The 19,091-nt window shown below is 48.7% G+C and overlaps 8 protein-coding genes across 8 annotated transcripts; 4 read left to right on the forward strand and 4 right to left on the reverse strand.

Moving 5' to 3' along the window:
• Positions 1–464: 464 nt before the first annotated feature.
• Positions 465–2,385, reverse strand: acuM (gluconeogenesis transcription factor RDS2; the record flags this gene model as incomplete). Its single annotated transcript, XM_056672651.1, has 5 exons — positions 465–665; positions 739–1,481; positions 1,538–1,867; positions 1,957–2,046; positions 2,226–2,385. 5 exons carry the CDS (start codon positions 2,383–2,385, stop codon positions 465–467), a joined length of 1,524 nt encoding a protein of 507 aa, XP_056536170.1.
• Positions 2,386–3,004: 619 nt separating this feature from the next.
• N7500_001506 (uncharacterized protein) lies at positions 3,005–4,010 on the reverse strand (the record flags this gene model as incomplete). Its single annotated transcript, XM_056672652.1, has 5 exons — positions 3,005–3,157; positions 3,222–3,329; positions 3,388–3,552; positions 3,606–3,690; positions 3,766–4,010. The coding sequence occupies 5 exons, from the start codon at positions 4,008–4,010 to the stop codon at positions 3,005–3,007; spliced, it is 756 nt and encodes a 251-aa protein (XP_056536171.1).
• Positions 4,011–4,634: 624 nt separating this feature from the next.
• Positions 4,635–5,975, reverse strand: N7500_001507 (basic helix-loop-helix domain-containing protein; the record flags this gene model as incomplete). The annotated part of the gene is made up of 3 exons (XM_056672653.1): positions 4,635–5,261; positions 5,311–5,858; positions 5,912–5,975. 3 exons carry the CDS (start codon positions 5,973–5,975, stop codon positions 4,635–4,637), a joined length of 1,239 nt encoding a protein of 412 aa, XP_056536172.1.
• Positions 5,976–7,156: 1,181 nt separating this feature from the next.
• Positions 7,157–10,435, forward strand: N7500_001508 (cytochrome c oxidase assembly protein; the record flags this gene model as incomplete). The annotated part of the gene is made up of 9 exons (XM_056672654.1): positions 7,157–7,230; positions 7,310–7,421; positions 7,530–8,711; positions 8,854–8,931; positions 8,964–8,971; positions 9,497–9,700; positions 9,758–9,827; positions 9,895–10,336; positions 10,389–10,435. 9 exons carry the CDS (start codon positions 7,157–7,159, stop codon positions 10,433–10,435), a joined length of 2,217 nt encoding a protein of 738 aa, XP_056536173.1.
• A 424-nt stretch (positions 10,436–10,859) lies between these two features.
• N7500_001509 (replication factor C subunit 5) lies at positions 10,860–12,205 on the forward strand (the record flags this gene model as incomplete). Its single annotated transcript, XM_056672655.1, has 7 exons — positions 10,860–10,946; positions 11,006–11,628; positions 11,692–11,744; positions 11,788–11,861; positions 11,914–12,012; positions 12,073–12,128; positions 12,181–12,205. 7 exons carry the CDS (start codon positions 10,860–10,862, stop codon positions 12,203–12,205), a joined length of 1,017 nt encoding a protein of 338 aa, XP_056536174.1.
• A 553-nt stretch (positions 12,206–12,758) lies between these two features.
• On the forward strand, positions 12,759–13,308 carry N7500_001510 (uncharacterized protein; the record flags this gene model as incomplete). The annotated part of the gene is made up of 4 exons (XM_056672656.1): positions 12,759–12,808; positions 12,867–12,925; positions 12,978–13,103; positions 13,226–13,308. The coding sequence occupies 4 exons, from the start codon at positions 12,759–12,761 to the stop codon at positions 13,306–13,308; spliced, it is 318 nt and encodes a 105-aa protein (XP_056536175.1).
• Positions 13,309–13,383: 75 nt separating this feature from the next.
• Positions 13,384–14,205, reverse strand: N7500_001511 (mitochondrial 54S ribosomal protein uL16m; the record flags this gene model as incomplete). The annotated part of the gene is made up of 3 exons (XM_056672657.1): positions 14,137–14,205; positions 13,617–14,078; positions 13,384–13,556 (listed from the first exon to the last, which is right to left on the reverse strand). The coding sequence occupies exons 1-3, from the start codon at positions 14,192–14,194 to the stop codon at positions 13,384–13,386; spliced, it is 693 nt and encodes a 230-aa protein (XP_056536176.1). The 5' UTR covers positions 14,195–14,205.
• Positions 14,206–14,848: 643 nt separating this feature from the next.
• N7500_001512 (replication factor C subunit 1) lies at positions 14,849–18,282 on the forward strand (the record flags this gene model as incomplete). The annotated part of the gene is made up of 4 exons (XM_056672658.1): positions 14,849–14,929; positions 15,088–15,200; positions 15,259–17,636; positions 17,696–18,282. 4 exons carry the CDS (start codon positions 14,849–14,851, stop codon positions 18,280–18,282), a joined length of 3,159 nt encoding a protein of 1,052 aa, XP_056536177.1.
• Positions 18,283–19,091: the final 809 nt, after the last annotated feature.

Below are 19,091 nucleotides of genomic sequence, written 5' to 3' on the forward strand. Positions count from 1 at the left end.
GGAGGAAAGCTTTAATTGAAGAAAGAGAGAGGAAGTGAGAGGGGATATGGGTTGGGTTGGAAGAGGGTGGAGGGACTCAAGAGACAAGTGAATCGCGGAGGCTACGATTCAGACCATCAGGCGTGTCGTTTCTTTGACCATCGCAAACTTGAGACATATACACTACTCAGAGCATCACCCTTTTGATTCCTAGGTACCATTCAACTCAGAATAGACTATTTGATGTTGTACATAGAACTCAAGCACTGTACATTTTTCTGTGAAAAGACAGCCAAAACTCGGGGAATCATCAAACCAAAAAGTGATACCAAAAAGGAGATCCTTGCGTGATATAGAATAGGTGACAGTCTACCAAGAAAAAAAAAACTATTTATCGATGGGCAGGAAATTCCCAACGATGAGAGACGGGCTACACGGTGTTAGTCCCGGCACACCAATATTTAGCAGATAGTGGACATAAAGACTTACATATTATGGGTATCCCGTCTGATCGTAAACGAGAAACAGCAGGTGATACTATCGCTCGTGGAGTTAGGGTTGGGGCTCTTCAGGGTGCAACTGGTGAGCATGGCCTTTTGTGTATTGTCGAAGGCAATAGCACCGAACTTTTCCCAATAGCTGACCAGCTGATCTTCGACGATGATCTCATGGATAGCAAGTTTGCCCTATAGGCAGTAGTAGACATGTGAGTTTGGTATGATATGACGTGTATGGGTTGTCTCCGATTTTGAAACTTACATCTCGCAGACCCTCAACCGGGACATCAATCAGCTGTGCCATCTCATTGTTCCCTCGGAAGATCTCGCCCGTTCGGCGCCAGCAGCAGGCCGGGATAGCCATACTAGCAAAGACGCGGTCATACTCCATCAGACTCCGCTCGAACCACATCTCCACAAAAATCAATTCGATATCAGTCAAGCTCTGCATGCGTTCTCGGAATTTGGGCCGGAACTTGTCAAGCTGTCGCAGAATCTTTTGCCGAGATATTTGCTGCATGTTCTTTTCCATGTACTGGTTTAATCTTGCATATCCCTTGACGTAGTTGAAGGGTTTCAGTAACCCGGCATCATATTTCGCTTTGAGTAGCTTGTTCATTCGCTCTTCTGGTGGATCAGTGCCCGCGGGGTCGGCGGCGGTCATGTAGTATGTTTCTCGAGCTTTATCATTGCCCACCATAGATGTTGGTTGAATCGAGTCTCCTGATACTTGGCTTTGTGCTGGCGGTGGAAGTTGTGCTGGAGGTAATCCGTGCGGTAACCCCATACCATTCATCGAGTTCATCAACGATGAATCGGGGTAGATTCCCTGCATATCTGGATTTTGGAACATTGCCCCGTCGTCCAAAAGACTGTTACTGAGAAAATCTCCGAGCAGATTGTACTCGTTGGTCACCTCGTGTGCATTGAACATGTAGGACGGGTGGAGAGAATGCATATCCTGGAACTGATTCTGACCACCTACCCAGTCGTTGTATTGCATGACTGTCATACCACGTCAGATGGATGTGGAGGCAAAACAGGTTTCATTGTGAACTCACGGTGAGAGTTGGCGTCGAGGCCCTGACTCGATGCAGAGAGATTGGCGGGCGGCACTGTTGAAGGCGCGTTCACAGCCGAGGGTGCAATTCCGATCGTGGTATCAGAGAATGATTGCTGACCAGCAGCATCGGAAACGTCGACACTCCTAGACATGCTTTGAACGGTGCCCAATTCATTGTTAGACGAGCCCTCGTCGTCTGCAGCGGAGTGTTCGTGTTCACTACGTCCTCGTTTCGCAGTTTCCCTCGGCTCGTCATGGCACAGGTGACCGATGTTTCGCTTTATACACCGTGTGCAGGGCCGTTCCTTCATAAATCCACATAGGTCAGCTGGTGCAATTTATTTTCCGCAATTCTATGTTCAGGGTTTCAGATGCGACGGGTCGCGGACGGGAGAAGGGAAGAGAGAGGCGTCGTACCGAGTCGCAGGTCATATGCTGTCCCACGCGAACAAAACTCCGTTAGCAAAGCCAGTTCCTCGAATGGGTTTTGCGCCAGCGGTCCATGGCCTATTGCATATAGTGACCAAGTATAATGACATTCGTAAGAGGCTAACTTACCGAGCGGCGGCAATATACACAGGCTGGAATTGCGGGAAACATTCGTTAGCGAAGATCCTCTTATCGTGGTGCGCAACAGAATCGGCCGCGCCCAGATCCCTGTCGCATGCTGCGCAACAGCTCCTTACCGTGATTCACCTTCCGGCGCTTCTTAGGACTGGAGTGACTCCCCGAGCCGGTCGTTTCGGCTTTGGCCGCAGATGTCGAGCCTTTGATGCTCGTATCCTTCCCTGCATCCGACCTGGACTTTGTCGCATTGGAAGCGCCGAGCGCATTCTTTTCAGTCATTGCGCAATAGTTGAGAACCACCAGGGCCAAGAGCTAAGTGGCTGCCTGCAGACCAGTGGGTGTCAAACTTCAAAAAAGTTCTAAAGGTCGGGGATGGAGAAAGCGGAGTCACACCCCTCCGAACTGCTCCGCATGGGGTTGGCTGTTTGGGCACACGCCACTTTTAGGGCGAGACCTCGGTCAATCAAATTACTTCGTACATTTTATATATTTGGAACATTATGTATGTTTGATTTTGAACTGTCTTTCTTTTTATGCGGTGAAGCCTCGGGTTGTCTAGTCCGTCAGAACTCCCAAGTTGGGACTAGGTATGATATCACCCTCCTAATTTAGTATGATTCATATTTTACCCCTGCAGTAGAATATCCTATGCTGATGAGAGGCGTGTTCAACCGTGCCCGATTCCACCGTATGTGCAACCATTCAGCGAATGCATTGCAAGTTGATCACGCGACAAGGAATGCCAATGTAATTCCTGATTGCCAAGCTCGGTCGGTACTTGGCTTGCGTTTTTATTAGGCGCGCATGTCCTGAGCCCGAGGCCCTTCATGTGTCAATCATAAGCATCAGAATGCGGGGATTGGTGGCTTGTGTGTTTTGATGATGTACAGGGGGGCGATCAGTCGTTAGGCATCGAGTATAAATCCAATGCAGCTTGTGATCGAGTGATGGCATCTCCGAGGCCTGCGAATGGGGCTGTATTGTTCTGCATGGATTGAAGATGGCCATGCAGTTGTTTCATGAGTCCTTGAACCTCGGGGTCTTTCTCCAACTAAAAGCAAAGAATAACGGTCAGTTGAGAGAGCGAGCACGCATGGTTCACAAGCAGTCCATACCTCGTCTAGTGTCACTTGGCTATCTTTCGCGTCAAGAAGCGTGAACTCCGAGGACCCAGATCCCTCGATTTGAGGCAGTGCATCCAACTGTCGGAGTACGGGGTGTTCCTACGGTCGTAAGAGATTAGCTAGTCACACTTGGAAGCGAGGTGAGTGTAATGCATACATTCTTAGCCTGTCGTTTCCTTTCAGCCTCGGCTCGTTTGGCATTCTTTTCCATTTCCTGGAGCGACTTTGTTTCTGTAGCAAGCAGCGCTTCTTCTTTTGCAATCTCGGCTTTCAGTAGATCGACACTATCATTCATCGTGGCCAATTGGCCCTCGAGTGAGCGCTATAAACTGATAATTAGTATGGGATTATCGACCATCGCAGATCGTCACATACGTGCTCATTCAGCGCATATTCGTAGTCGAAGTTGGATTCCTTCGTTATGGGCGGAAACGGCATTCGTGGTAGTCGTTTGCCTAGACTAAAACATCGCGAAGTATACGGTGAGTATGGTGCTAGCTCTGCGGAAGCTACCAGACCAAGCAAGGGGACCTACTTTCGCACGACAGCTTGCACGGCGCCCTGCGCCTCAATACGCTTCCGCTCGTTTTGATTCCGCATTATCACCGGTCGCTCGAGGGAATGGAAAATGTCCTTGACCTTTTCCTGGACAGGTTCTGGTAGAGGAGCCCATTTCGACTTGATGGTCTTCTCCGGAACGCGGCGGACATAGGGTTCGAGGTATGCATAGCGCTTGGAGTTGTCCGAAGCATCGTCCGTTTGTTTCCGTTTTGGGGGCATGGTGAGTCGAGGGTGTTGGAGCTGTCGAGGTCCACAATTAAGGTTACGTCGCGCCTTCACATGGCAAAACAGAGCGGTGGAGAACAAAACATGGAGATAGTCCCACATGTCTTGGTAGTCTTGGCCTTACATATTCATGTTAATAGTTTAGGAAAAGTAGAATTCCAAATGGGGATATATCCATATCAGCTTCAAATATGTACGTGGGCTAGACAGCGATATAAGATCGATTTCGTACTCATGTATTCCCTGTCTTATGGGCTACGATTTGACCTACATCTTAGTATACGGGCGAAAGCATTTGAACAAGAAAAGATTGTACTCAAAAAATATATTCTGCCAATCCAGGCCTTTCAAGTTATGCACTAGGGTATCGATGTTTGCTGGAGACTAGCCAAAAGGTGACTTGTATCACCGACAACTGTCAGATTGGGGGGGGACGGCGGACAAAGAGTATGTGGGGAAAAAAAGATATATTGTAGCCAAGATTTGCGAAGATGAAATGGCAATCCGCCATACATACACAAAACTGTCACCCGCTGAAACGCTTGCAATCCCCGCGAACAAAAGAGGCAGGGCCCATCCATGAGATCATAAAGGCTGTGATATTGTCACAGAAGGGCATTATCGCGGCATCACCAAACCGTTGATGCCCTTCAGGTCATGCAGTTGGCCTTGGAGTATGTCATTACCTCGGAGAAGGTCTTCAAGCCAGTCAGCGGCTCCAGTGAGCATAGCACTTTTGCTGAACCCACCACCTCGGAGCGCAGGGACTAGTGTACACAAGTCTTCAAAGCCTTGGCGAATGAGATTTCGGCGTTTCTGCTCCGAAAGAATATGGTTGGTGCGCTTTTGCTCTTCCGTAAGATTTTCTCGTGCAGCTTTGGACCCGGGCTGAAGTCGGGCTTTTCGCGATATGTCCGTTGACACCCGTCGAGCTCTGCTGATCGATCCTCTAGATTTTCTTGAGTGAGGTCGTGCATCATCATCATCAGAATATTCATCGACCTCCTCTTTCATAGCTCTTTGCCTTTTTCGAGGATGTAAGCTCTCATCCAGGACAGCACTACTTCGGAAGGCGGGCTGTTGAGAAGGAGCACCGGTCATGCACTCTGGGGTTGGTGCTCGTGTGTTTGCCGCACTGCTTTGGCGTTCAAAACATCCGAGATGATCAAGCAGGTCATTTGTCCGCTGTTCTTCGTCGGGCTGGTCAGGGGGGGCGAAGATAGCCTTGGTCCATGAAACTGGCATCTGAGCCCCAGCGCAAAGTGCGGGCCTTTCTTGATGGATGCTGGTCCACAGGAATGGGGTCACGGACGTCAAAAAACATCTCTGATGTATGATATCCAGCCGGGACATCAGCCCGGGGTGGAGATGAAGTTGACCCGCGTGGGGTATTGCCGGTATGTGAAGTGTTGGTTCGTTGTATGCCAGGAGTGGGGAGAGGCTGTCCTGGGAAAGCCTGATGTGCTAACGTGGATCCTAACTCTGATCCGTTCAGACCAGTGTGGTAAAGCATGGAAGCTGCGGCGAATATATCTGAGCTTGTGGGGTTGCTTGTCATCATTGTTCCGGCTGCTTTGCCAAGCCCGTGTTGCTGAAATGAAGGTTGTGATAGGGAGGTGGTTGAGCCCTCGAAGTTGGGTGGGAGCTCAGCTGACCAGTCAAAGTCGGGTACCCCGGGTTTATGTTCTTGTCGCATCCAAAAATCGTTCGTAAAGTGGTTTGCGTTCATAGTAGTAAAGAAGTTGTCGAGCATGTTGGATTCGTTATCATCAAGAAGAGAAGGCCCTGGTGGCAAAGCAGGTGCCTGTTCAAAGGGGGTATCCATTGGGGCGAGAAAGGAGTCTGAAATCGGGTTAGAGAGTGAACAATATAAGATAATGCCTGGGAGAACTCACATCCGAAAGGAGCAGACGGAGGGGATGTGCGCTCGGTTTGTACTTCAGTCCCACGCCCATTCATAGTGGGAAATGGTCCAATATCAAGAAAGATTAATATGCCGGAGTGTCAGTGAAGGACAGGGTTGCTACTCTGATTTCAAGAGCAGCGCGGACCAAGACAATACTGTCATGCCTTGGACTCAAATGCAAGATGTATGTGATCAATGTGACCACACTGGCTCGACTCCACAAGAGGGACGCGGGGGGTAGATCGAGGCCACGGGGGGTTCTCTAGTTTGATAATGCGACTCGATAAGGAGCCAGGTTGGTTCGGCGCAATGTAATAGGAACAAGAAGGCCCGGTGACAGTGCAAAGAAAGACGAAATCTAGAGGATCAAGAGAGTGTCCAAAAGCAAGAGAGATCCGTCCTATAGAAGAAGGAGAATCATCAAAGCAATCGTCCTATTCGGACTGGGACCTGATCACATGCAAAATTTGTGCGCGTGACGTAACAATACGAAAGTTACCGAAAATACCGCCGTTCCGGTGTGGCTGAAAATGTTCCCTCGGTATTTATAACGTTCCTGGGGAGAGCTGTTGACTCCCGGAGAACCCTCCCGAGGCCCTGAGACAGGACGACTCCTTTTATGCTGCAAGTACTCCGTACACTGCAGGTACATGTACATTCAGAACAAAGATCTTACCTTTTTTCTCTCCTGATTTTGCTGAAAATCCCCATTGGGAGCGGCTCTTCTTCTCCTTTTGGATTTGTTCTCCTGAGATCTGCATTTTCGATTTTTAATTAAGAATCATCCTTTGCTCAAGTGAAAGGGCCCCGCAATCCCGACTATCTCGCTCCGAAAGGCCCATTACTTCGGATGATCGTCCTCGGTCTTCTCTTAATCGGTCCCTCCCCCGACTTTGGATCTTGTTTGCGGGGATTTTCCTGAAGTTTCCCCTAGGCTGGGGACCGAGGTTCAACCAAGGCTCCCTAACAGACCATTACACCGGCATCCTCGATCCATCCAGAAAACTATCGTACAAGTGTCAAATTTCCCTCTACCGGAGAATACTACCCAATTTTCGAGAGGTGCAATTTGTAGGTCACTCACGGACAAAATTTATTAAGCTCTTTTACCTCCTAATTTTCTAATTGGTGAGGACATTTTTGTGAACCCCATCAGAGTTTACAGTTGGCTGACCCCTCGTCGCCGATTAGTTCGGGGGAACTGTGATGTTGACACCTCCCGACGGATCATGACATGAAGGTTTCCGGCAGCATGGAACCTGCACTCCGGAGATGCTATGGAACGGACAAGGTCCGGATATTCAAGCCGTGAGTCCATGCGATCTGTTTTCCTTGTGGCTTGGTGCAACTGTGTGATCTGAAGATCCCTTGCTGATTGTGACTGTAGTCTCCTTCGCGCCTATGCGCTCGGGTACCTGTCGTCCATCACTCCAAAATTGCTGTCTTATGTACGCCAACTGCGCAATAAGAACTGGACTGCGCAACAGAAACTTCAAGAGGTATGTTGTGACATCACCGAGTGTGGATTGGTTATCGCAAATTATCATGTCACCCTTGTTCTCTGGTCTATTGGAATGAAGTCCTATTGCTGACATCGTTTTGAATAGCTAGTTAAAGTCTTGACTGGTCCTTTTCGTTTAAGCAGTTTTCCAACAGCTTGTGCTTCCCTGGTCGGTGGCTCAACCCTACTACCAATAGGATTGTATCGCCTGTGTGCATTGATCACAGCCGCGCTCTCCAAAGGTGACGTTCAGATCTCACAAAAGCTCGACCGCTTAATCAGATTCGTCATCACTTTTCTATCTGGATGGTTCAGTTTTCAACTGCTCAACAGAAACCGCATTTGTCTACCAATAGAAGATGTCACAGCTATCCGGAACTCTACAGATCAGGAGCAAGACCCTGGTCAGGTTATGGCCAATCCGCTGGAGCATCACCGCCCGGAGCTAGCAGGGAGGACAATGGACCTCACCATCTACATGGTCACGAGAGCCGTTGATGCGGTCGCGTGTGTTGCATGGGGTCGCTGGTCCCGCCGCCGCCACGCCCAAAACCGATGGACGACTGTCGAATCCCTTGTCCCGGGTTTTGCTGACGCAGCTGGCTTTGCTATGAGTGCCTCTGTAGTTATGTGGGCATGGTTTTATCTCCCTGAAAGACTTCCCAAAACCTATGAGAAGTGGATCAGAGAAGCAGCTCAAGTCGATTCACGATTAATTGAAGCTTTGCGTCGTGTTCGACGAGGCGTCTTCGTTTATGGAAAGGATACAGGCCAGGCACCTCTTCTTCAGTCAATGTGTAAAGACTACAGTTGGCCAGAAGTGTGGGGAGACCCAGCAAAGGTGACTCCAATCCCTTGCGAAATGGTTCACATGGGCTGTGGCCCCAGTTGTGAGAAACACGCCTTGTATCGATTTGCCAAAACCTTCAAATTTGCCTGTGCAACCTATATACCCCTACAGATTGTTTTCCGCCTGCGCAGGATGAAATCTGCAATTGCCCTCCGTCGAGCCCTTTCTGATACAGCACAATCATCTGCCTTCCTCGCATCTTTTGTGAGCTTATTCTATTATGGCGTTTGTCTCGCTCGGACACGACTTGGCCCCAAGATCTTTGATGCAAAGACCATCACTCCGATGATGTGGGACTCCGGGCTCTGTGTCGGTGCGGGATGTCTCATGTGTGGCTGGAGTATATTGGTTGAAAAGGCGCGGAAGAGACAGGAGTTGGTGCTATTTGTGGCACCCCGGGCTGCCGCCACGGTTTTGCCACGGTTGTATGATAAAAAGGTATGTATCGGACCCTCGCATCCTCTGTCCACGACAGGGTTACACCCACATTCCCTCCACCCCCTTCTCAATGTCTCCAAACCAGCCTGTGACAGGGTTCCAGAACAATCACCAGATGCTGACGTGTTTCGATGTTTCCCAGTATCAATACCGAGAGCGCGTTGCATTTGCTATTAGCGCTGCTATTCTTATGACTTGCCTCCGCGAACGACCTAGGATGGTACGAGGAGTTTTTGGTCGCATCACATCAAGCGTTTTGGGTTAGGTTTTTCTTCAGTGAGATGCCTCGAAGGCGTCAAACTCTTGTATTTCTAATCGATTATCTTAGACTTTGGGACTGACTTCTGGGCGCCGCTACCCTGTATAATCTCTATAGACTTTGCATCCTTCTACATGTATGCATTCAATTGCTCCCCAAAAGCCTAGTGGCACATTGTAGTTACTACGTACAAAGCAAAGTATCTTCAAACCAACACTCTTGGCCTCTGAAGTCTGCTTCTACACCCGAGAAGTAGTCGCTGGTTATGTTAATTCGCAGCCTGGGCAAGCTGAAGACCCAATTTTCCAAAGTCAGACATTGATAATCCAGTTATACCGCATTCATAAATCAGAAATCAATTCAAAATTTTCATTGCGTCTCATTGTTCGCCGTTTAGATATAACGTGACCACGAAGCTTCGGGCTTATCGATAAGCCATTGACCTGGAGTCACGTGTTGGGGATAGATACGCTGTCCCCGGGCATTGTCTCATGCGACTCAACGTACGATCCCATTGAAGTGATAGAACCATGCTTTCACGATTGATCCCCTCGCTCGGGCGATCTGCGCTGACGGGGACGATCCCTCAGCGATCAATTTATCTCCAAAAGAGCGTCTTCGAAGTAGAGCGGAGATATTTCTCGAGGAATTTCTCGGTTCATGAGCAACGCAATTCGTCTGCAGCGCCGTTTAATACCCCGGAATCACAAAAACGCAATACCTCTACAATGTGAGCTAAATTCTTTTGAGTTGGAGGGGCCCAATGTGTTAACAAAACCACGCTCAGGTACTATACCATCAGTATGATTCTTGGAACAGTTGCCCTCGCATATGGATCTGTCCCTCTTTACAAAATGGTATGCCGAACTCTCGCTCTATCCAATATATATCCTGATCAGACTCTCAACCTTCTACCAATTGCAGATCTGCCAACAGACTGGTTGGGGCGGTCAGCCCATCCTCACCCACAGAATCGGCGACGGCGATACCTCTGCACGTGTGACACCAGTGACAGATTCTCGTCGTCTACGCATCACATTCAACGGCTCTGTATCTGATGTCCTCCCATGGAAGTTCACTCCCCAGCAGCGCGAGGTCCGAGTGCTCCCCGGCGAGACAGCGCTGGCATTCTATACCGCAACGAATAAGGGTCCGAATGATATCATTGGAGTTGCAACATACAGTGTCACTCCAGGCCAGGTTGCACCGTACTTTAGCAAGATTCAATGCTTCTGCTTTGAGGAGCAGAAACTGAATGCGGGAGAATCGGTCGATATGCCTGTTTTCTTCTTCATTGATCCTGACTTTGCTACCGATCCCAATATGCAGGGTATTGATACAATCACCCTATCATATACCTTTTTCAGTAAGTTTTTTATTTATTGCTTGCTTTCTCAGCCTGATCTAACCCAAAGCAGAAGCGAAATACGATGACAATGGTGTTCTGACGCCAATCGCATCATAAGAAGCTCATACCAAGGGCCTACTGGCTTACTGTATCTCCACTGCGTGAATTTGCATGTACCTGGATATTCAACAGTGAACAAAGAGACATACATGGCGTTGTATCCGGCTTTCTCACATCCATCTCATCTCAAAGCAAATTTTTCATGTACCATACGTCTCGGAGTTTGGCGGAAGGCTGCCAAATGCCTAGAAAACTATATGCCTGTATATATTGTTGAATTTATCCATGTGTAATTGTATGCTTGAAATCAAAATAAGTCTTTCAAGGCCCTGGACTACATTCATGAATATGGTGGGAGTGTGCACGGACCAGTGATTAATTAGGCGCGTGTCTGGACGCGTTCTCAGTCCGCATCCTCTATCGAAAAACTACAAGCACCTCACCTCCTCAACCTTCTCGGCATTTTAACAGAGCTTTAGAAATGGCTCTCCTTGTGGACAAGCTGCGACCACGCACTCTCGATGCTCTGTCGTATCATCCCGAGCTTTCTGATCGCCTGCGGTCACTGGTAAGAAACTCTGACCTGCGGGACATGGACACCATTTTGACACAAAATACCCTTGATAGGCACGAAGTGGAGATTTTCCACATTTACTAGTCTATGGACCCTCGGGCGCTGGCAAGAAAACACGAGTCATTGCAACACTTAAAGAATTGTACGGCCCTGGCGTCGAAAAGATCAAAATTGACGCCAGAGTCTTCCAAACAACGAGCAACCGAAAGCTGGAATTTAACATTGTCTCGTCGGTATATCACCTTGAAATCACTCCCGCCGATGTCGGAACCTACGACCGAGTCGTCGTTCAGGAATTGCTCAAAGAGGTTGCGCAGACGCAGCAGGTGGATCTCGGTGCAAAGCAAAGGTTCAAGGTCGTTGTGATTAACGAAGCTGATCATCTGACACGTGATGCCCAAGCAGCTCTCAGACGTACCATGGAGAAATACAGTCCCAACCTGCGATTGATTCTCCTAGCCAACAGCACCTCCAACATCATTGCACCGATTCGGTCTCGAACCCTGCTGGTCAGGGTTGCCGCGCCCACTGAAAGCGACATTTGCTCTGCGCTTCATCTTGCGGGGAAAAAAGAAGGTTGGACTGAGTCTGAGGTGCTAAACAAGAGAATTGCAAAGGAGAGCGGACGCAATCTGCGTCGTGCGTTGCTCATGTTCGAATCGATCTATGCGCAAAAGTGAGTTTCCACTTCAATTCTCATTGAAATGGATTTTGGAGGCTTACCTTTCTGGGAAACTAGTGAAAAAGTTACAGACAAGACCCTGATTCCGCCCCCCGGACTGGGAGGCCCTTGTTACCCTAACGGCTGATGAAATTCTGGCTGAACGATCACCAGCTCGGCTCTTGCATGTCCGCGCACGTCTTTATGATCTTTTGACCCATTGCATCCCACCGACAACTATTTTGAAAGTGTGTACATTTTTGCAGTGAACATGTATTTGATACTAATTGCTGGTGCTAGACTTTGACATTCAAGCTCGTTGCACGGGTCGACGATGCACTGAAGCCGGATGTTATCAATTGGTCTGCCTTCTATGAACATCGCATCAAGCTGGGAAGCGTAAGTCATTTGTGATTATCATTGCCACCAATTCAGGAACTAATGAAACATCCGATACAGAAAGTAATCTTTCACCTTGAAGCCTTCGTGGCCAAGTTCATGCGCATTTATGAAAGGTATGCTTTCCCTGTATAATCCAATGGAGACATACAACTAATAACGCATTAGCTACCTGATGGGCATGGACTTTTAATTACTCACCACCAAGAAACCAAGACAATGGATGAATGACGATTTGTACATCAAGGTTGCTTTCGGTGAGCATGGGGTCTAGGAAGTTAATGTCTGCTATTATGCAGACGTACACTCATTCAAACTCCTCAGGTATCCGATTTATTTTCTATTTCACCGGCGCATGAAGGCATTTGCTGAGAAGGATTCTGGCGTTATATCACTTGTCGTTGTGTACTATCTCTGGGGTAGTGGAAAGATCTTTGCATACATCAACTTCTCAAACTCCCGGCCAATTAGGCACTCAATTCCACAGTGAAGTTATGATACGCATTGTAGCGACACCGATCGACTATTAATGACTCAAGATATGTTTTCAATGCCCAATTGAGGTGTATACCGGGTTTTGTCCTGTGACATACGTCATCACATCCCCGTCATCGATGTCCTAGACCGCCCCTAGAAATATTGGAATAGCTTTCCCCGGTTGATCGGTATTTTCTGCTATATTTTCATATCAACGTGTCCATAATTGTTCCATCGCTATACTTCTATCCCACACGAAGAGCACCAGAATGTCCGATCCCAGACTTGTTGATATGGAACCCGGCGGAGAGAGCACTCAGTATGAACTATCTATGAACACCTCTTGCAATCAATCTTCGCTAATATAGAAAGCATAGGTATGAGTCTATCCGCGAGTTCACAGTCAGTCCTTCAAAGCAGACTGGACAACTGGGAAGTGTGTTGCTAGCTTGAGAGATAATTTTGGGTACACTCTGACCTTGTCCAAGGCCACGAAAAACATACTATAACCGAACCGACTCCCAGCCTAGGACCTCATGCCACAGCACCCCACAATGACGAGGATTTACAGGCACAGAAGCTGGGCATGGGAGTATTCGCTGACCCAAGTAAAGGTAAATGCTGAATATATTTTCCTTGTCTAAACTCCTAGTATCGAGACAAAGGACCCATCGGAGGAGCCTATGCCTCGATGGCTCCTAAAGAGACGCAAACAGCTGATGATAATGTACAAAAGATATGACACATGACGAGGACGATGCCGCGACGAAAGCCCGCAGACTGCAAGGGTATGGGCCTGGGTCTGGTGTCGGGGCTTAGGCGGCAAAGACCACAAAAGCAAAGGACATGACCGATGAAAAAAAGAGAAAACGGTATCATGCAGGAAACGACAATTTATTGGGTAGGGTCGGAGCTGGAGGAGGCGCTCTTCGGAGATGAAGCGAGGTCATCAGTACCAAGGGGCGGGTTTCTGCGCGCGCGCTTGAGACTCTCGAGGGTAACGCCGTTCCCGAGCTTTGTGATACCAACGACAGGAGGGTCATCCTTGTGGACGAATTCCCAGAGACCTAATGAATGAGAATGAGCATATTTCATACCCAAGCGGATGTAGAGAATGGATAACCTACCTGGCAATTTGTGGCCCGCCAATCTGAAAGCCTCGCGGGCAACCTTCTCGTGAACGTCTCCCTTCAATTCAAAGACGATTCGGCTCACGGGCAGTCGGACAGTCCAGTAATCGAACTTACCCTTACCCTTACCCATACGCTGTTCGTTACCCTTGGTGTAGACACCAATGTTGGCGCTGACACGCTTGTACAGCTTATAGTTCATTCCTCGTAGCCGACGCTTGATAGTCTCTTCAGCGATCTTCAGCGCCGATGCAGGCATGCGGCGGTCATGGTCTTTCATGCGCAGACCGAAGTCTCCCCATACGACTGTAGTGCCTCGGGTGGATCCGCCAGTAGCGACGTGAGGGCGACCCTTAGGGGATTTGGATTTTTCTTGGAATTTCGGGGTCAGCCAATCGAGGGCGGGCGAGGTGGTAGAGAAGCATCGTGATAGAGAAAAGGTGGCCAGCGGTCCCGACACTGTGCCGCACTGTTAGTCTTCGGCCAATGGATTTTCTGGGAATTAAATGGTTCGTACGGGTTGGCCGGGTGCAAGCGGAGAGTGGTCCAGCAAACATCTTGATCTGTGGACCCATTGTGACGAGGGAGGAGGCGAGATATACCAATGTTGCGAAAGGCTTCGTTACTCCGGCACTTTTCGATGATTGGCACTAGTCCCAAAGTGAAATGATTATATACACGTGACAGGACCTAATTTCTGCCTTGTAAATCAGGCCTCAGCCCCAGTGCAGCATCTTTATATTTACACTGATAAGAGCTTTAAAGAGTATCTTAAAAACATTAGCTGTATCTCTTGTGCAAAAAGAGCAAGTCTGTAATCCAGGGCTTAATCATTTAAGCAATATGTGGTACATAGACCTGTAGTATGTTCTCTAGTTGGTGATATTGTTGCCAATGCCCAAGGCTTTGGAAATATACTTGATGATTTCTCGTACCTTGCGAGTATTACATGTATCGGAGACGCTTAGCATATCATGTATGGAGTCCCAGGGGAGTATTCTCTCATGATGCTTACGACATATCTATAGTCCCAGTCCCAACAGCTATACCTAGCTTATGTGCGCTAGTCCTAAAGGGGGAGGAAAGTGCTGCCTTATGTCAGCCAGTCACGTCTCCCCGGGGCTGTGGCGCGTCGTTCGCGATCGACCAACCGCTGCAACAAGAGCTCCGGTGGTATTAAACTAAATACTGCTCTGTGAGGAAGTCCGTGCGACCAATTGAGTCTCACTATGGACATTCGAAATTTCTTTGGCGGCAAGCCAAGCCAAAGCTCCAGCGATGCACCCGCGAAGCCCGCGGCCAAAAAAGAGGTAAGCTGGTGCCTTGCTCACAAGAGGGGGTCATGGTCACTTTATATGTGGCCAGGCGCCCTTCGAACCACTTGAAATTAGCTTCTAACCTCGAATACGACAATGCAGGACTCTTCCGCCACAAGAAAGAGACGTATGTTCCATAATCCTTACTCTAGTACCGCCAGCCTGACGCGATAACAGGCAGCAGGAAAGTTGTGGATGACAGTGATGATGAAGACGTAGCACCTGCCAAAGCTCCTGCTACCAAGGCGAAGCCCAAGAGCCAACCGTATGTCTATCGCTGGATTGGAATGTCTCATAATTTCACTGATGAACTTTCTTTGCAGAAAGCCCGAAGAGACCAAGGAAGAAGCTACAACTTCCTCCGAGTATTTTGCTTCTAGCAAAAAGAAGGCACGACCTGCCAAAAGGACTGAGAAAGCTCAGCCCGATAAAGCCAATACCGTTGCCCAAAGTCCCAAACCCAAGAAGACTGCCGAAGAACCTGCGACCAAGGGACGAAACACTACTCGGGGATCAACAAAACAAGCCACAAATATTGTAGAAGATGAGAATCTCGGCGCCGATGACATTTTTGCAACCGAATACGGAAAAGCCGGCAAAGGGGAAGACGCTTATGTGGCTGGAGACGATAGCGACGAGGACGATGATTTCGAAATGCTCGAGGTGAGGCCTGCTGCTGCTGCGAAAAGGACACAGAAAAAGCAATCTTCTCGCGATGACGACGATGATGTGGTCATGGAAGATCTTCCCAAGATCCCTGCCTCGAAGGCTCGACCTGGCCGCAAACGCAAATCGGAGGCTCTCATTGACGAGGATGAAGATGGTGACTACCAGGAACCCAAAAAGGAAACTAAAAAGCCAGCCCCGAAGGCCAAGCCTGCAACATCGCCTGCTGCCAAGAAGCAAAAGGCTGCCCCTAAAAATGCCAAAAAGGAGGACAAACCAGAGAGCAAAGAGCTCCAAGATATCTTCGACAGCATTCCTACAATTGAAGCCCCAGAACCTCCTCAGGGAGAGCCAAAGAAATTCAAATTCGGTGCACAACAAAGCCGAGATCCGGCAGTGTCTGGGACCAAAGAGATGCCCGTTGGACAAGAAAATTGCCTTGCTGGTTTGTCTTTTGTCTTCACAGGTGTTCTAGAATCCCTGGGTCGTGAAGAGGGTGCGCAATTGGTTAAGAAGTATGGTGGCAAAGTTGTGGGGGCCCCTAGTTCTAAGACGAGCTATGTGGTCCTGGGAGGTGATGCCGGCCCGAAGAAGCTTGAGACCATTGCGAAGCACAAGATCAAGACCATCAATGAGGACGGTCTCTTTGAACTGATTCGACGACTTCCTGCCAACGGCGGTGACGGAAAGGCCGCCGAAAAGTACGCCGAGAAATTGAAAGCCGACGAGGCCAAAGTCCGTGCCATGGCAGCCGAAATCGATGCTGAAGAGAAGAAACGAGAAGCGGAAAAACGAAAGACGGCCGCGATTTCTCAAGGCCCCAAGACCACCGCCAACGCGTCTCAGACGCCACCAAGCTCACAGGTCATATCATCTAGCGATCTCTGGACTACGAAGTACGCACCAACATCGACTAGTATGATCTGTGGTAATAAAACTGCAGTGGAAAAGATTCAGACCTGGCTGCGGAATTGGCATGCCAATGCTCAGGCCGATTTTAAGAAGGGTGGTAAAGATGGCTCGGGAATATATCGTGCTGTCATTATTCACGGTCCCCCAGGAATTGGCAAAACTACAGCAGCCCATCTCGTGGCAAAGCTCGAAGGATACGATATTGTGGAGACCAACGCCAGTGACACGAGGAGTAAGAAACTTGTGGAGAGTTCTACCTTGGGTGTGCTAGACACAACATCATTGCAAGGTTATTTTGCCGGACAAGGCAAGCAGGTTGAAAGTGGAAAGAAAAAGCTCGTGCTCATCATGGACGAGGTTGATGGCATGTCTGCTGGTGATCGTGGAGGTGTGGGGGCTGTCGCAGCCATTGTGAAAAAGAGCAAGATTCCAATCATCCTCATCTGCAATGAGCGAAAACTTCCCAAAATGAAGCCTTTCGACTTCATAACCTATGACGTGCCATTCAGACGCCCGACCGCTGAGCAGATCCGGGCACGACTTTCGACTATCTGTTTCCGAGAAGGCCTCAAGATTCCGCCGCCTGTACTTGATGGTCTCATTGAAGGAACCCATGCGGATATCCGCCAGGTCATCAACATGCTTTCCACCGCAAGACTGGACCAAAAAGGTCTCAATTATGAGGAGGGCAAACAGATGTCCAAGTCGTGGGAGAAGCATCTCATCCTCAAGCCATGGGATATTGTCGGCAAAATTCTCAGCGCCCAGATGTTTTCCCCAAGTTCCACTTCCACCCTGAACGACAAGGTCGAACTTTATTTCAACGACCACGAATTCAGCTACCTGATGCTACAGGAGAACTACCTCAGGACCAAACCTGCTCTTGCTGGCAAGTATCAAGGCAAGGAACAGCGACTCAAGTCGCTTGAGCTGATGGATAATGCCGCCTCCAGTATCAGCGATGGCGATCTCGTCGACCGCATGATTCACGGAACCCAGCAGCAGTGGAGTCTTATGCCCACACATGCAATTTTCAGCTTTGTGAGGCCGGCCAGCTTCCAGTATGGAAACATGAGTGAGCGGCCTGCATTTACTAGCTGGTTGGGCAACAACAGCAAACATGGTACGTTTGGCATACCCATCAATCATCTGTGTAAACTCTCTAATTGATTTCTTCTTTAGGCAAACTGTCCCGATACGTCAAGGAATTACAGGGCCACATGCGTCTTCGTACCACAGGTAACCGCGACGAGATCCGTCAGCAGTACATGCCTTTGCTCCAGGAGAAGGTGATACGCCGAATGATGGAGGAAGGCAAAGACTGTGTTGACTCGGTCATTGATCTCATGGATTCATATTATCTCACCCGTGAGGACTTTGATTCCATGGTTGAACTGGGAGTCGGCCCAATGGACGAGTCTAAGGTCAAACTTGAGACACAGACCAAAGCCACCTTCACACGTCTGTACAATTCGCGCTCGCATCCGATGCCATTTATGAAGGCCAGCAATGTCATCGCACCTAAGGGAAAGAAAGAGATGCCTGATATTGAGGATGCCATTGAAGCATCCGACGGAGAAGAAGTTGTGGAAGATGTCAAGAATGAGGACGAGGAAGTACTTGATCTGAAGAAGGACAAGTATGTGAGCTTGCCTAAGAAGAAGAAGGCACCAGCCAAGAGTAAGAAGACGAAAAAGGCCGATGATGATGAGGAGGAAGAGGAAAAGCCAAAGAAGGCTCGTAAGAGTAGGGCCAAGGCCAAGGCTTGAGATCATTTTTGTAACATATTATCCTTTGGTTTAGCATGTGTTTTTTATGGTGTATTTCAATCTGATATCTCAGAGCATACCAATTACATCAATTTCATTCTTTGCAGGATCGACCTTTCTTGGGATTTCCTTCTGACACTGTCTTTTTCAAGAATCAAAGGGGAATCTTCGCCTGAAAGAAGAGGATCGATGCTATGCGGTCGGCCAATCCTCTCTGGATCAATGCAAGAAGGAATTAGCAGTGACTAGTCAGCTCACTGGTATTGGAGACAGTGGTGTGTTTTCCTTCATAGTACAATATCGACAACATCGGAGCTATTCAACCCATATTAGTCTTGGACTATCGTACCATCAGGTGTCATTGTGGCGGAGTAGTTGCATATAGTATGATAACGTTCCACAATTAGAATGCTCAATATTTCTCAATAGCGAGAACACAGCCTCCTGAACAATAATTGAAGTGTGTATGTACGGAGTACTCCGTAGTGGACATTGATATAGTCCAGGGCCCAAGTGAGACCTTGGCGGGGAAATGATCTGCGGAGAACACCGAGTTCCCTCTCTTACTGATACCACCCTTCCTCTACTTCCTCTACTTCCTCTAACTTCCCTCCTTTCTCTCCTTTCTCTCCTTTCTCTCCCTTCTTGACGTCTTTTATCTGTTTGATCTTGTTTTTCCAGGCTGGTCCTGCATGAGCTAGTCTCATTCGTTTTCATCCGGACACTCCCTTGATTCCCCCGATGCGCTTTTAGCTCGAGTGATCATCTAGACCTCGGTCGCTATCGCGCAACCCTGAGTTACTACAGAC

The sequence above is a fragment of the Penicillium coprophilum genome (genome assembly GCF_028826855.1).
Source record: "Penicillium coprophilum strain IBT 35676 chromosome Unknown utg000002l_segment0_segment0, whole genome shotgun sequence".
In the NCBI taxonomy this organism is placed as follows: Eukaryota; Fungi; Ascomycota; class Eurotiomycetes; order Eurotiales; family Aspergillaceae; genus Penicillium; species Penicillium coprophilum.